Genomic DNA, 16,497 nt, shown 5'->3' with positions numbered 1-16,497 from the left:
TGAAACAGTCATTTCTCTGCAAAGTTGAGACTCCAGGAGACTCCAGGGTTTGGTGTCCTCGGTGACCTGCTTCAATCAGGGATTCCTGTAGTGGAATTGCCCCTAAACGGAAACCCGGGCCCACCTGCCCTCTGATCTGGTAGTTCCGTCGGCCTCCCTTGAACAGGCCTGGCCCCGGCCTTGGCCACGCCCACCCTCCAGCGAGCCCCCCCCCACCTCACTCAGGCTGGGCCTGTGGAAGCCACTCAGTGTTTGGGGGCGACAGTGACCCTTCAAGGAACAGGTGGGGGTACGGAGCAGATGGGGTTCATGGCATTTGTCCTGAGACCTCTGCCCTCTCCCTTGGGAACAAGAACCACATCCGCCTTGTCCCTTGCGGCTCCTGGGCCTTGTGCCCGCTGTCCACAGGGCCTGGGCCCCACCCCAGCCACCCTGCCGTGACCCCGTGTCCCTGAGGGGCACTCGATGCTCGGTCACAGCCGACCAGCCTGGTGAGAGGGACATGTGCGCCAGGTAGCTCCTTTAGCTCCGTCCCTAGGCAGATAGCATCATGGAGGGAGGTGATGGCGGCGGGGCACAGGGGACAGCAGGTGCCCCGTCATGAGTCCCAGCCCTTACCGCCCTCCCCACAGCGTCCCGTCGTCTCCTCCAGGGCCTCACTGAACGGATTCTCCTTCTGGAAGAGAGGAGGAGCCGCCAGAGGGAGGCAGCGGGGGCACACCCTTCTCTCTGGTGTGCCTCAGTCTCCCCCTCTGATGTGCATGTGAGCCCCATCGCCACCCCGGGCCACCAGTGAGAGATGGGGGCGGCCGCAATCCTGTCTGGGCCCCAGACCACCTTTGACCTCAGAACCCATCCAGGGCTCGGGGCGCACAGAGCGCTCAGGTGCGTGGCAAACCCGCAAGAGGACAGCCTCCCCGCCACGCGGCCTTGGGCCTTCTCTGTGCACCTCTGACGGCCTCTGGGAAACCATGTGTCCGCTCACATCGATTTCCCTAACCTCGCGTTGCCTGCTGTTGACAAAGCACGCTGCCAGCCTGTGACATTTGGGGCATCTCGGTACTGGCACTTTGAAACTTTGCTCATCGCAGTTACGCAAAATGCAAACTGGGGGGGGGCGTTTGGAAAAGGGTTTGCTAAAGCACTTTGCTCCTCATGACCGCAGGCTGGGGACCCTGGCGGGAAGGGCTGGCCGTGCAGAGCAGACGGGCCCCTCCCCCAGACCCCACAGCACACAGGGCGCTCGGGGCTGCTGAGGAGTCGCGTCCACACAGACTGGTTTAATCTGGGGGCCTGGGACCGTTGCCCCTGGGAGCACACGAGCCACTTGCGGGACAGCGGATGGCCCCCCGGGCGCGTCCAGCGCGGGACCAGCGGGAGGAGGAGCCACTCAGTCCACGCAGAAGCATCGGGGCCAGTGAGAGGCTCTCAGAGAGCCTTCCTGGGACCCCCGCCCCGCCCCTGCTCCCAGAGCCCCCGCCACTGCCTCCCCAGTGTCCTGACCACAACCGGAAGAGCCTGCTGTCAATGGGGGGGGGGGGGCTGTCCTGGGGTGTCTGGACTCCTGTCCCACCGTCTAGCATCTCTTGACAGCACTTCCCAACTTGGAGAGGGAAAGGCTGGCTCTGGTGCCCAGAGGAACGTGTCTTCCACGGAGCGAGGAAAACACCAGGGTAAGGAATCCACACAGGTGGCGCCACCGCAGACAGGAGACCTGGTCCGGGCGCTGCCTCTGAGACCGGCCCGTGCAAACACAAACGAGACACCAGCAGCTGGCATGACTTTAATGGGGTTGGGGCGCAGGGCCCCCCGCTCGGCCTTGGGCCGCACAAACGAGACACCAGCAGCTGGGGATGGGGCGCAAGGCCGCCCCGCTCAGCCTTGGGCCCCGGCTCTGGCCCTCATGGACTTGTCAATCCACTTGAGGAAGTTGGTGACCTTGGTGTAGATGCCGTACTTCCCTTTCCGCGCGCATCCTTCTCCCCAGCTGACGATGCCAGTGACGAAGTAGGTGTCCTTGAACCGGGTGACGTGGGGGCCCCCGCTGTCCCCCTGACAGGCATCCTCGGGGTTCGTGTCGTAGCCGGCGCAGAACATGTTCTGGGTGATGGTGAAGCTGCTGGACAGCTTGCACGTGTTCCTGTCCACGTAGGGCACCTCCAGCATCTTGAGGATGGCGGATGGCCGGCCCTTCTCGTGAGTCTTCCCGAACCCGCTCACGATGCCCGTCTTCTGCGCCATGAGTGTGGACTCGGCCCAGTCCTTCTGGGGCAGACAGGCGGGGGCCACATTCCTGCGGAAGGTGATGGGCGTCCTCAGCCTGATGACAGCGATGTCGAAGTCATAGGTCTCCCGGACAAACTTGTTGTGCTTGATGATCACGTCCACCTCGTGCGCCACCTCGTTGCCCTCCTCGATGCCCGTGTCCCGTTCACCTGGGAGATGGTGAGGACATAGTGGCGTTCAGCTCGGGGTGGGCCGTGCACTTATACGTGCACGGTGCTTTTGAGAGTGGTGGTTATTTTTTTTTTTTTATTAAAAAAATGGAACATGGTCACTAGAGACTCTGAAAGATAAAATCGTAACGAGGCAAATAAAGATGACTTTCAGTTTCACTCCCCAGGGGCGACCGCCAGCTGCACTTTTAAGTGTGGCCAGTACTTCGGGTGGATACTTTCTGAGCCTGTGCCGCAAGGCAGGGGCACCTGGGGGCGGAAGGCTCTGTGCCTGACCGGCTGGCCACGCTGTCCAGACGGCTGCCTGGCACCGGGACGGTGTCCGGTCGGAACTGGGACGTGCTGAGTGTCAGCATCAGATTTGTCATGAGAACACAGACTCAGAATATCTCGTTCTAGTTCAGAACTGATTACGTGTTGAAACGATAATATTTTGGATATACTGGACTAAGACATATTGCTAAAATTAATTTCATCTATAAACTTTGAAGCTGCCTAATAGGAAATGGAACTAGAAAATTAAAAAGCACATGGATGGCCTGCATGTGTGGCTTGCGGTGGATCTTTGCTGAACTGGTCTAGAGTCTGGAGGAGAAGGACGGACGTCACAAAACAGCCCCGCAGACGCAAACACGAGCAGCAGATGCTCTGTGCTCGGAGGGCTCCGGAAACCTTCCCAGAGGAAGGGGCCCTGAGGGGAGGCTCGCTGCGCTGGGCCTGGACACAGACGGCAAGGGGGAGGACTGGCCCTACCCCTGCCCCCCGCTTTCCCCTTCTCCGCCCTCCCTCGCCTGTGACCCCCCCCACCCGCACCCCCACGGGGTTCGGCGTGTTAACTAGTGTCTCCGAGTGTGGCGCACTTACCTACCCTCACCTTGAATCTCTTGGCCTGGTGCAGACAGTGCGCTGCAGTGAGGATGTGGTACTCGCTCAGGATGGTGCCGCCGCAAAACCCCTCATTCTCTTCGTTGATGAGCAGGGCCTGTGGGGAGCACGCAGGAGTCCCCCCCGAGGTTGGGACTGACCTCTGGGCTCCCCTCCCCATCGGGAACGCAAGGCCCAGGGCAGCGCCGGCCTGGCCTGCACACCTGCCCGCAGCGCGACCCCTCCTTTTCTTATGTGTCCCGTGGGGCGTGGTGCCAGCGCGCGCTCGGAGACCTCACCGTGGGGCTCACGGCTGGGCCGCAGCCCCTCCCCAGGTCCTCCCCCCCGCTGCTCTGCGGAAACCGCAGCTTTGGGTGGCTCCTTCCCACAGAGCAGCCAAATGGTCCACCCAACAGACGTCTGCAGGGGTGCCGCTAGTGCCTGGCGCCTGAGGGGCTTCTGGCTCGCTTCAACTTTCTGCTCCTGGACCCCAGACTCCTTCTTCAGGGAGCCGTCCTGTCCCTTCCAGAGCTGTCACAGCACTCTACAGTGTCACCCGTAGAAAAACGATGGTCGTTGTTGATAACCTTTGCCAGCTACATGGCTACGGATTAGCGCACAGACCAGGCGGGCGCCAGTGTTTGGGGAGAAGCTTCTGGTATCTGGGACAGCCCTCCCCCGACGGCCCACAGATGCCACCACTCAAGGGCAAATCCCTTGGAATCCACGGGGCTCCCCCTGTGGGCAGCTTTCTCCCCGACAGGATTTGAGAGTGAGGGCATCGCCCCAGGGAGTGAGCGCTGGTAGGCCCAGGCGGCCCTGCAGCCCTCGTGTCCCTTCTTCCCCAGAGAACCGGGCTGCAAATCTGGAAATGGCGCACTTTTTCCTTTTTATCTAGAGAGTTCCAGCACGTGGCTGGCTCATGCCGGTTGGGGAACAACAAGGTTCCAAGTCTGAAAGCGTTCCTGAAGACCTTGGTGACCGGCACGAAGTAGCAGGGCCAAGGGGCGTCAGTCTTCCCCAGACCTGGACCCTGACTCCTCTCCTACACGTGATGGCGAGGCCGCTGGACTGGGAGAGCAGGGCTCTTGCGTCCCCTGGAGAGGATCCCACCGCCCAGGTCCCCGCCGCACCCCCCCCCCATCCTGTCTGTCTGTGGGGGGCCTTCCAAAGCCCCCCGAGCTCCACGCAGGCCCGGGGCCACTGAGCTCCCGCCGGAGCCACATCGGTGGCGCTCGCTCAGCACACACCAACCCCGTGGTGACCACACGAGCGCATGCTCCCCTCTGGGCCCCTGATAACGTAGGGCTGGGAGGTGGGGCAGGTGAAGAAATGCGTAAAGGGTGGTGGTGGCTCTGGAGGGTCTGTTGTTGGCTTTGGGTACTAAGCATTTCACGCCCAGATTCGCCAGAGACAGCAGGCGCCACCCAGTCAAGCCGAATCAGATAAGCATCCAATGGCTTCTAGCACCAACCCCTGTTGTCTTTGGGACACATTACAGTAAAAGTTGTTCATTGTTTGTCTGAAACTCAACTCCAAGCATGAGACCTGTGTTACTTGTTCATCTGGAAACCTCCGTCCAAACCAACGACCAGAGAGCGTGGATTGCAAACAGGTGGATGTACTTCTCCCCAGATTGCTACCCGCCTCGTTAGCACTGACCAAATCAGAGATGAGACCGAGGGACAGAGTGTCAGCCTGCCGGTCGGAGGGGCAAACAGAGGGCTGGCCCCCATCAGGCAGCCACTCCGCCTGCTGGCCTGAGCCTGCAGCCCGCGCTGGGTTCCGGGGCTCCTCTCCTTTCTGTCTGTCCTTCATGGACACACACATGGGATTGGACGTTGGGTGGGGAGGGACAGGGCCCACTTCTCACCTCAGGCACGCTCTGCCCCAGAGCCAGCAGGGAGTCCCCACCGCCCACCGGCACCGCCAGGCCCGCTCCGCAGTCACCTGCCAGGGACACTCGCCATCTGGGCAGTTCTGCCCACCCACGATCCGGATCAGGTTGCTTGAGTCCTCCACGGGGCTGGCCTCCGTCTTGTTGAAGGGCTGCAGGTACAGAGGGCTGTCGGTGGGAGGCAGGTCTTCAGGGTGCTGGTCCTGCACGTCTGCTTCAGAGGCTTCAGAGGGACCCTCACCGCCATGGGCAGTCTCGGCTGACCTCCTCCTGCGCGTCGGAGTGTGTTTCCCACAGGGGAAAGGCCCTGAAAGAACATGGGCCGGCCTCAGTGAGCAGGACCCCCTCCCCCCGCCCTTCACCCCCCCCTAATGGAACTGTCCGCCCGGCCCACAGGAGGAGGGAATAGGGAGGAATGTGCTGGTAACAGAGGTCCCGCCCCAGGTGATGCCACAGCTGTTGGTTGGGCGGGGGCCGGCTTTGAGGAGCGCTTGGGGCCACCGTGAGAAGCAGAGGAAGCTAAGAGAGAGAGCACAGTGGCCTCTCAGTGCTCCAGCCCAGGCAGGCCCTGCCGCAGAGAAGAGTGGTTGGACCGGAGCAGCGAGGACCCCGTCCCCTTGCTGGGCCCTGCCCTCTGTGAACCTCTAGGCCAGACTCAGGGCCCGGCTTTTGTCACAGAACATCACGGAACATCACGGAAAAGGAAGCCTGAGGGCTGTCACTTGGGGCCCGTGTGGTCTAATTGTTCTCAGGGTCCTCGGCTCCCCCTTTGGCTCCTGCGCCCTCCCCCCCCCCCCCCCCCAAGTCCACGGCCCAGACATAGTCAGGCCTCGCTGCCCCGGACATGCTCCAACTCCCGGGGCAACAGGACGTGCCGTGATCACGACCATTTCGTGGCTCCTCAGGGTCTGCCACGAGCCCGGCGCTGGGCAGAGCGCCCCCCACCCCCAAGTCCCTCGACGTCTTCACCTCCCCCGGGGAGTCAGGCAGCGTCACTGGCCCGTTTCTCAGGCGGCTCACAGGGCCTGCGGTCCCGCTCCGGCCCACGCGCCTCCTACCGGTGGAGACGCAGGATTTGCCGTCATCCGCGAGGACGTAGCCGCTGGCGCAGGCGCACACCACGGAGCCCTGCTCCTCACTGCAGAACTGGTCACAGTCACCGTTGTCCAGGCTGCAGGCTTTCCGCATGGCTGCGGGGACACGTGTAGGCCCTCAGGACTGGCCGGGGACACCGAGGCCGCAGGCAGCCGGGAGGTGGGACAGCAGCACCAGGGCAGATCCACCCACTGTCAGCCTGTCCCCCTTCCCCGCTGCAGCAGAGGGGTGGCCACTGCACGGAACCGCGCGAGTGGGACGGGCCCCTGGAGCAGGCTGGGGGCCAGGGGCTCTGTGTGCAGGCTTGTCCCTGCCCTGTGGCTCCCTCACCACATGGGGCCAGCGTGCTGTCTGCCGGGCCCTGGGCGCCCAGACCCGCTCCCCCCCGCCACGGGCCCCATGTTCAGCCCTAAGAGGGGCACGCGCCTCCCCCCACAGCCCCACGACCAGTGTGTGCCGGCTGGCATGAGGAAGGGCTCTGGGGCCACGGGCCAGGCGGAGCACAGCAGCGTGGCCACGGGCCGGTCCACTGAGGCTGGAGGGTCGCCTTCGGAATAAAGGGTCTGGAACTGGTCTGGAACTGGTCTGGGAGACTGGGGTCCGGGCCCCGGCGAGGCAGCAGCAGAGACGGGCCGAGTGCTTTCTGTCACCAGCCGTGTGATTTGGGCAAGTGCTTTAAACCCTATGGGCCTCTGTTTCCTCACTTGTAAAGTGGTGGAGTCCACACCGCCTCCCAGGTCATGTGCAGCTCCTGACACAGTGAGACCGTGGCTGGTTTCCTGGGCCTTCCAGGCCAGGTTGAGCACATCCCCCATGGCTCAGGGGCTCCGATTCTGCCAGAATTGCCCACCGTCGCCAGCACACGCTCAACATGTGACCGCACACTGACAGCAGCGGCATCACCAAGACAATTTACGTACATTCTGCCCCTGGGGTTCTGATGAATAAATAATTACAGTGAGAGGATCACCGTTAGTGAAACTTTAGAAAACGCCCAACGGCTCTGGTTCAGCCAGATGGGGAGCAGGAGAGGATGCTCTGGGCTGCGGGAGGGATGACGCGGGACCGAGATCCCCGTCGGGGATGGTCCCACAGTGATCCCAGCTCTGAGCACTTCCTAAAGGTTACGAATTAAGTAATCTGAAAGAAATGTGTATCTTTCTTCTTAATGAAAACTGGCCTAATCTGAATCTAATTTTTATTTTAAAAAATTAATGGCCATACTCACCATGTTAGGAAAACTCTTAGTGACTTTTCCCTGTAGAATTCACTAAATGTATCAGATTTGTATAATTGGACAATTGCGGACATTCGGAATTGACATCTGCACTGACAAACCCAAGTGGCCGATTCAGAGCCGCTGCCGGGGCCACAAGGAATTTAAGAAGATGGGTAGCACCACCCCAGGTCTCCGTGTTCCTGGCCACACGCTCTGTGGCTGCAGCCCCCTCAGAGGAACACAGAAGGCTGTGTGTCTCTCATTGTATCTAAAACCCAGTGGATGGGGCGCCTGGGTGGCGCAGTCGGTTGAGCGTCCGACTTCAGCCAGGTCACGATCTCGCGGTCCGTGAGTTCGAGCCCCGCGTCAGGCTCTGGGCTGATGGCTCGGAGCCTGGAGCCTGTTTCCGATTCTGTGTCTCCCTCTCTCTCTGCCCCTCCCCCGTTCATGCTCTGTCTCTCTCTGTCCCAAAAATAAATAAAAAAGGTTGAAAAAAAAAATTTAAAACCCAGTGGATTGTAGGACACACTTTCACTTTGTTTTTGCTGTTCCTACAATGGCACAGCACAAGGGAACACAGACTCTACCTCGGAAGGAACCCGAGATGTTTTCCTTAGGGGTTTCAGCTTCTTCCCTCGTTCCTGACCCTTCAGGCGACCCTGACCCGAAGGTACACCAAGAAAAGGAACTCACACAATTCACAGTTTTTGCCTTCGTATCCTTCCAAGCAGGTGCACGTGTATCCCCCGAGGCTGTCCATGCATTTGCCCTGGTTCTGGCAAGGGTTGCTTTCACACTGGTCTCCATCTGCAAAGACAGGGTTTGGGGACCTGAAGCTTGCAGGCAGCTGCCGTCATCAAGGAAATGGCTTTGCTATGTTGATCTTGGCACACATAGTTCAGGTCGCTTGAACAAGCTTGAGGCTCTTCCTGTCTCCCTGTAAACATTTCTCCCGGCTGGACTTCATTTTACCCCCAGCCTTTGCGCTCTGTGTACGTGATGCTCTTATCTAACTGGGTTATTGATAAGCTTTTCTCTTTCTGCTAAAATGTTTGACTGCCTGTTTTCAGCAGTGAGGAGCTCTGGGCTGGTGGCCAGGTGGGACCAGCTGGAAGAAGGGAGGATGGGCGGCCGCCCGGCACCTGTTTCTAGGCTGGACAGCGACAAGACAGGTGTCCGGGCGCCTCTTCCCAAATGGTCTGGAGGTAGAGCAGGAGTGTGGAGGCTGCTGGCCAGCACTGACAGGGGCCTCACACTCCTCGGTGCGTTTGGACAATCTGATCTAGAGGCAGGCCCAACTGCCATTTGGGGAAATTTAAAGAATGTTAGCAGAATGAAACACGAGTCATGATTGATACCATTTCACAAGCTGTGGACATTCCGTCTTATTAGAAGACCTGATCTTTGTTTCTACCTAATACCTTGGATTTAAAAAATGATGAGACAGGTTGATGCTCCAGTAAGGCGAGCTGATGAAATCCACGTTCAAGTAACAAAACCGGAACCGTGACATTTACCCCCCCAGATAATCCCACAGTAACTACTGGGGAAACACACGGAGAGGGAGAGTCTTAGGTGAGGAAGCTATAAGCAGGAGCAGAAGGGAAATTCAGGAAGAATTGTCAAAATTGAAATACCTTCTCCCCCATTTCAGTGTCCGAATGAGCCCCAGTCAGTATTAAAATAGAAACCATCTCACCTTTGTATTTATTCCAGAATTCAGTCTAAAAGGGAAAAAAGATTTTAAAATACATTAGGGAAAACACAGACATTTCACACTGAGGACAACCATAACCTCGTCACTCAACCTCAGTAGATGCTGTCCCAAATGGGGCCTTTCCTGGTCCGAATTGCTCTAACACTATGGAGTCTGACAGGGAAATGTTCAGATCTGCGTCTGTACAGATGCGGCTTTGATTGTCTCAGATGCACCATCTCTGTTGAATATCGAGCATTTATTTTTAATCTAACCACCGAGAAATGGATTGTACCAAGAATGGTCTGCTCTCTTTGCTACCCCCAAGCTGATCAATGAATGGTTTTAAGTTAAATATCTAAGATTCAATAAGGGATCAGATGCTTGGTGGTTAACCATGTTAAACTGAAAAAATGGTTAATTGGTAATTAGTTAAAATAGGACACCAAGACCCTATATTACACTAGAAAATGTTCAGTCTTAGAACTTGTTTGCTGTGTTCAGTAGTTTGAACAGGGTACCCCCTGCCCCCCGCCCCCACTGCCAATTCAGGTGCAACCTCAGAACGTGGCTTTAACTGGAAATAGGGTCTTTGCAGGTGTAACCGAGGTATGCATCACGAAGAGACCACACGGGCTTAGGGTGGACCTGGAACCAGTGGCAGTGCCATCAGGAGAGACGGAAAGTGGGGCGAGACGGAAAGTGCTCAAGAGCCACGCGTGGAAGCAGAGCAGAGACCTGAGTGATGGGCCTGCAAGGCTGGCAATGCCCAGAAGCCGGGAGAGGGCACGGAGCACATCCCCCTGAGACCACTGATAAAGGAAGCTTTCCACTTTCGTGTCGGCGGGCGTGCTTCCGGGTGCCCAGGGAAGCTGCACTGTACCGTGTTCCAAGGTCAGCATGACTGGGCAGAACCTCTGAGCAGGGGCTGTGTTTCCACCCCCAGCACACACTGTACATCCCTTCATTAGCAGCTAACCTACATTTCAGACTAGAGAGTAAAAATCTCCCTACTGCCACCTGGCACATACTGAAAGCGTAAGACAAGGTTTGGAATTTTCTGGAATGCTCTTCATCATGATGGCTTGTACTTCTTGATGTAGCAAGAAACACGTATGACCCTGTTTCCCGCTCCTTCCCTGGAGCTCTCTGCTTCCGGAAGACCATGCATCCCAGCAGCGGCCCTCTCCTGGGCTCTGTATTCTAGAAGTTTTGTACATCTGTGTTGACACCTTCTTTGACTGGGACTTGCGGCTGCCAGGACTGTGGGAGAGTGAGTCCCGTCGTTGCCAGGCCCCCAGCTTGTGCTTAGTTACAGAAGCCCCAGGACACGGATATGCTGTCTCTTTACAGTTCGCTGAAGACATGATCACACAGCAAAACTACTTCGGTGTGCAGTTCTGTGAAATCCGACACACAAATTTGGATACGCACCTCCACTGCCCCCCACGTTCACAGCCCCCGATGGCCGCACCCCTGGCGCCACCACAGCCGTGACCTCCGAGAGGGTCATACAGATGCACCGACGCCCTCGTGAGACTAGCTTCATCCAGATGATGCCTCTGACCCTCGTTGAAGTCACCACGTGCATCAGTCGTTTGTTTATGTTGTGGAGTAGAATTCCACCATGCCGTGGCTTGTGGGTCCCTGCACCAAGCGGGGACAAGGGCGAGAGTTTGGGGCAATCCAGGTTTTCGTGTGAAAGGAGTGGTAATTTCTCCAGGGTAAGCACTCAGGGGTGGGGCCCAGGCTACCCGCACCTGCACCACGCTGGTCGTGTCCCTGGTTCCAGTTCTGCACGTATACAGTGGTGTCTCCTCATGGCTGGAGTCTGCACTTCTGTGCCAGCTGAGGATGTCGGGTGGCTCCTGTGCACATTTGCACTTCATGTGCTCTCGGGAAGGTCTGTTCTCGCTTCCGCCCATTATAGTTATCACTTATTTCTTTTCTTTTTTTTTTTTTTTAATTTTTTTTTTAACGTTTATTTATTTTTGAGACAGAGAGAGACAGGGCATGAACGGGGGAGGGGCAGAGAGAGAGGGAGACACAGAATCGGAAGCAGGCTCCAGGCTCCGAGCCATCAGCCCAGAGCCCGACGCGGGGCTCGAACTCACGGACCGTGAGATCGTGACCTGAGCTGAAGTCGGACGCTTAACCGACTGAGCCACCCAGGCGCCCCTATTTTCTTCTACTGAGTTGTGAGAGTTCTTTACACATCTGAGTACAGGCCCTTTGTCAGATGTGTGATTTGTAAATATTTTTTTAGTTAATAGCTTGTATTTTTAGTCTTCCGTGTCTTTCACAGAGCAAGTTTTCAATTTGGAATAGGTCCAATCTTTTTAAGTTTGTGTATTTATTTTGAGGTACAGAGAACATGAGCAAGGGAGGGAGGGGGAGAGAGAGAGAGAGAGAGAGAGAGAGAGAGAGAATCCTAAGCAGGCTCCACACCGCCAACACAGAGTTCAACATTGTGCTCGAACCTGAGCTGAAACCAAGAGTCAGACACTTAACCAGCTGAGCCCCCCAGGCGTCCCTGGAATAAGTCCAATTTACTCACTTTCTCCTTCATGGGTTATGGTTTCAATGTTGTGTCTAAGAATTTTTGCCCAACTTCATGATATGACAATTCTCTCCTTAAAGTTCTATGTTTTACCTTTAGATCCTCTATCCATTTTGAGTTGACTTTTGTACAGTTGTGAGACTGAGGTCAAAGCGGACCTTGTGTGTGTGGAGATGTGCCGATGTCCCCAAACCATCAGTGGAAAAAGACACTTCTTCCTTCGCTGACTCACTTATGAACCTTTGTTTGTATCAATTGGCCATATTTCTGTGGGCCTGTTTATGGACCTTCTGGTGTGTCCCGTGGATCTAAGCACCTGTCCCCTTACCAGCAGCACACGCGAATGCCCCTGTGGTTAGTGAAGCTTTGCAGTGAGTCCTTGAATTGGGCGGCGTGATTCCTCTTTCTCAAAATGGTTCCAGCTACTCTCATTTCTTTGCTTTTCCATATTTCCAGTTGTGGAGTTGGCTCATGGGATGTTGCTGGCGACGCACCAACTCCGGGTGTAGCTCTTGGGTGCCCGATGTCAAGTACAGCAGTGGCCGTGGATTTGGGTGAAGACTGTGTGGGCTCCGTGTCCCCGTGTGCCGCCCAGCCCGGGGAGGTGCAGTGAGGTCGTGAATAATTTTTAAAGTGAACACCATATGTTTTAGAGTTGATTTAATAAAGCCTCTGGAAGTTCTCATGACCCTCCTAATGGACTGGGCCCCGCCCCACCCTCAGTCTCCCCACCAGAAGTATTCCCTGTCTCAGCCCCGCACACCCGGGGTACCCAGGTATGCCCTGAGCTCCCGGCAGGGGCGAGGTCAGCCTCCACCGAGGGGTGCACCCATCACAGGGCGCCTGTGCGCCAGCCCTTACCGTCTTGGTGGTGTCCTCGAAGACCTCGCGGGCCTCCTCAAACGAGCACGTCTCCTCCATACACTCTCTCTCCAGGTTCCCTTTCTTCATCTCTTCCCAAAACGAGTTGGCCCTGCGGACCCTCCCCAGGACGCTGCTGGCATGCTCCGGGGGAAGGAACACTAGCAGACAGGCAGGGACACCAAGCGGAGAGGGCCTCAGCTGCCCGCCTGCCCTTCCCCATCCTGCGGCGTCCGCTCACCTCCGAGCTCCAAAAGGCCCCTTGCTCGCACCCCGAGCCAGCCCAGGACGGGACCCCGCCTGTTCCAGGCCCCGGGCTTCCCTCCGTGTGCAAGTCCGCTCGCTCCTTCCCCTTGCCACCTCCCGGGGCCTCACTGGCAGCTCCGCGCTGGCCCCCCAAGCCCTCCCTGGACTCTCACTTCCCAGAGGTCCTGGGGCCACCCTCCTGTGCCCTGCCCGGCCCCCACCCTTCCCGCTCTCAGCTCTCCGAAGGGGTGAGCTGTGGCGCTGTTATGATCACGCTCTACGACCAAAATAGGCTTTTCATCAAGGCCCAGGACCACACACGAAAACATGGCTTTGAAGAAACAGTTCTTATTACAAAGTTTTGTACTTGATTTCTGTTCTGCTTCACTTAAGAATCCCACTGAATTGATTTGCGGCTCTCAGATGAATCCCCACCCGCCCGCTGAATGGTCTTGGATCCGAGCATCTCGGAACCCCTCCTCTGGCTGCGCCCGCCCTGCCCTCTCTCCACCGTGCACTGGGACCCCCAGACCCTCCTCCACCTGCGCCCACGTCTCCAGCTGCGCTCTCGGTGTCTCACCACCTTCTCTCTCTCCACCGTGGACCAGGACCCCCGACTCCTCCTCAGCCCCACACCCGCTCTCTGCCTTCCTTCTTGCCTCGCCCTCCAAGTTGCTCTTCCTGGTTGCGACCTGCATTCTGAGCTCCGCCCCCACCCTTGATGGTTAGCCCTCAGCTCCCCACGTGCAGGACTCGACTTGGAACCCCGGAGCCAGGCGGTCTCGATTCAGATACAGTTCACTTGCCCACTATCGGCAGGTGAGGATTACGACGTGTGTGTCTCAATGTTCAGGTTGGTACACACTAGGTGTTGCTATACACTAGGTTTCTCTCTTCTCACAGCCTCCCCGTCCCCCACACACCAGGTGCCCTCTGCCTGCCCCACGGGCCCTGTCCACCCCCCTCCATCCAGGACGCAAACAGCTGCCGGGCCCCTGCCCACCCCCAGGCCCTGCTCCTCTGGCCTCCTCTGGCCTTTCTGGAAGTTGCAGAAGCCCCCCTCTGTCCAGCCTTCAATCAGGCAGTCCCTTCCCCTGGCCAAGCCGGCCTAAGGGTGGAGGCACCGGCTTGAACCTCATTCTCTTTCGGCCCTGGAAGCTCCTCCCTGCCTGTGACCAACCCCCCCCCCCCCGCCCCCACCACTGGGCTCGCTCTGGCCGTGGAGGGGCACTTCTCTCCATCTCTCTTGGTCTCTCCCTCTTTCCCTGTTCACGGCTTCTGTGTGTGACCCGGCCTGCCATCTGGCTCCCCACCCACAGGGAAGGAGGCCACCAGGCCCAGCCACGTCACGCCAGGAGATGGGCACCCACTCTCCACCCTGTGGAGGTGTGAGGGCAGCACCCTGGTTCCCACTGTCCCCCCTCTTCCCTGGGGGTCACCTCTGTAGTCTGTAGGGCGAGGGCACTTACCACTGTCCCCCAGGAGCAGGAGGCAGGTCAGCAAGGCGCTGAGCAGGACAAGGCACCGTGGGCCCGCCATGGTGTGGCCAAGAACGGCGTGTCTGTCCCTCCGTGACAGGCCTCCAGGGCAAGGTTCACGCACCCTGGCCCCGGGCGGCTGGTCGACCTTCTTTTATCACCGCCTCCTGATTGGAGCCTGGGCCGCTGAGGGGCCAGGGGCCAGTGACCTCGCGGGGGCAGGGCCACCCTGCAGATGCAGCCCCGGGGCGGCTGGGGTGGCCCTGGCATCATTGGGCACTCGGTCTGAGGGGCCAGCCATGGGCACAGGGAGTTCTTAGGAGAACAAAGGTGTCATTTTATAGTTTGCAGATGTTGCGTCTGTAGTCATTCTGTCCTTCCAGCCACGTTGTGGCTGCGGTCATTTTGTCTTTCCAGCCACGTTGTGTCTGTGGTCATTCTGTCCTTCCAGCCACGCTAAGAGCTGAGTGTTCAGTCCCATCTTTTCTCCAGGACAGACTCTTAGGTCTACAGCAGGTGTCAGCCCAGGGCTGTCTGGGGCGCATATGGGGTTTGGACCCACGGCTGTCGGCCATAGCAGCAGACCTTCTGCCAATGGCCTCTGTCTCCAGGTGGCATCAGGAGGTGCCACCCAGTGCCACCATCATAGGGGGTCCTGGTGCACTGGCTTTGCCATTGTGAAAGGCTGGCACCACCCCGCTGAAATCCAGGGGCCCCAGGAGGCAGGGGTGTCCTGTGGCCCCTCTGGGCTGAGGGCTCCTGCCCACACTTCTGGGGGGGTCTTCCCTGCCCGGTGCAGCCCGTGCCAGCCCAGGACATCTGGCTAGAGGTTGGGGGGCCCGTGCCCAGGGAGCAGCGGGCTGGCCTTCTCAGTCCTGGAGATGCCCGCGGGCTGGGGGTTTCCCAGAAGGGGCTTTGCCTTGCACACCCCACTGGGGGTGGGCAGGGGCAGGGAAGTGAGCCCCCAGATCGGGGGCCTTACGGTGAGTCTCTCTCTCTCTCTCAAGCCCGTCCGGCCACCCGGGAGAGGGGGTGAGGAGTATGGGGGCTCCTGGCCAGTGCACTGCACGTGAGACGTGGGAGATACACCTGCCGCATCCCCCCAGCCCAAGGAGGCTCAGCCCGTGGCAGTCCAGCCACGCGGTGGGCGCAGGCCACGTGCCAGGGCCCTTGGGGGTGTGGGGGGGTGTCACAGAGACAGGGAGAGACAGAGACAGGGACAGAGAGACAGCAGGAGACAGAGACAGGGATGGAGACCCTGCCCCATATACCACAGCGCCCACCACACCTGACATTCTGCACGTGGTGAGTGACCTCCGACACCCTTGCTCACTGGGACAGAAGCCTCAGGCTGTCTGCTTTTTGCTGCAGGGGTGTGTGGCACACGGTGGGTGCTTAACAACCCCTCACAGAATGCGGCAGTGATGTCCCAAAAGTCTTCTGCTCTGGCTGGTCATCCACAGGGTGGCCGGTGTGACATGCAGAGCCTGGCCCTTGGGGACAGGGGGTGTCCTGGGCCTGTCTCGCCGGCCTCTTTGTGTGTGGTGTTGTCTCTGGGTGTGTTCAGCATGTGGGGGAGACCAGGTCCTGGGTGAGCCCCTCCCATCTCTGGCACCCGGTGCTGGGGGTAACGTGGGAGCCTGTGGGTGCATAGGCCGTGTTAGCCCTTAGGGGCTGCCCCGATGTCACCGGGTGCCCATGCCATGGCAGCTCTACCGGGCAGGGGTGGTGTCTCCCCCTGACAGCCAGAGAAGCCCGAGTGTGCCAGCCCATCCTCCTCTTTCCTCTCCAGGAAATGGGGCCAGCCAGCTCCTGTGCTCCGGGTGCGGGGCTCCTGGCAGCTCCTGGATTCTGCACACAGGAAACTCCCCTCAGCACCTGCAGCCTGAGCTGTGGGGAGGACGCCAGAGGCTTGCACACCGGCTTTACTGCCCATGACACAGCGGGGCCCTCCCAGGCCCCTCATCTTATGTGCTCCAGACCATCCTGGTCACCAGCACCGAGGCCCCTGTTTCGAAGACAAGGAGCCATGGCACAGGGTGGGAGGTGGCTTGGCCGGGAGTAGGAGGCGGGCCGCACTCGCCCACTGGTGGGTCTCCTTAGGTGCACAGCCGTCCGCTTGCTG

At 58.8% G+C, this 16,497-nt stretch overlaps 1 protein-coding gene across 1 annotated transcript; it reads right to left on the bottom strand.

Moving 5' to 3' along the window:
- Window positions 1-1,769: 1,769 nt before the first annotated feature.
- F10 (coagulation factor X) lies at window positions 1,770-14,500 on the bottom strand. Its single transcript, XM_049647253.1, has 8 exons — window positions 14,364-14,500; window positions 12,649-12,809; window positions 9,231-9,255; window positions 8,225-8,338; window positions 6,276-6,407; window positions 5,271-5,524; window positions 3,321-3,438; window positions 1,770-2,435 (listed from the first exon to the last, which is right to left on the bottom strand). Exons 1-8 carry the CDS (start codon window positions 14,431-14,433, stop codon window positions 1,876-1,878), a joined length of 1,434 nt encoding a protein of 477 aa, XP_049503210.1. The 5' UTR covers window positions 14,434-14,500; the 3' UTR covers window positions 1,770-1,875.
- Between the last annotated feature and the right edge of the window lie 1,997 nt (window positions 14,501-16,497).

Source organism: Panthera uncia, assembly GCF_023721935.1.
Source record: "Panthera uncia isolate 11264 chromosome A1 unlocalized genomic scaffold, Puncia_PCG_1.0 HiC_scaffold_16, whole genome shotgun sequence".
In the NCBI taxonomy this organism is placed as follows: Eukaryota; Metazoa; Chordata; class Mammalia; order Carnivora; family Felidae; genus Panthera; species Panthera uncia.
The sequence above is the reverse complement of the archived record's forward strand: the minus strand, read 5'-3'. Positions and strand labels throughout refer to the sequence as shown.

Bases quoted from the DNA above. Each gene is read 5' to 3' on its own strand.
- F10 (XM_049647253.1), bottom strand. From the start codon at position 14,433: ATGGCGGGCCCACGGTGCCTTGTCCTGCTCAGCGCCTTGCTGACCTGC. The intron at 6,408-8,224 runs GTGAGTTCCTTT...GTGTCCCCGCAG, and splicing joins AGGCAAAAACTGTGAATTGT to CCATGCGGAAAGCCTGCAGC. The intron at 5,525-6,275 runs GTAGGAGGCGCG...ATGTTCTTTCAG, and splicing joins CAAATCCTGCGTCTCCACCG to GGCCTTTCCCCTGTGGGAAA.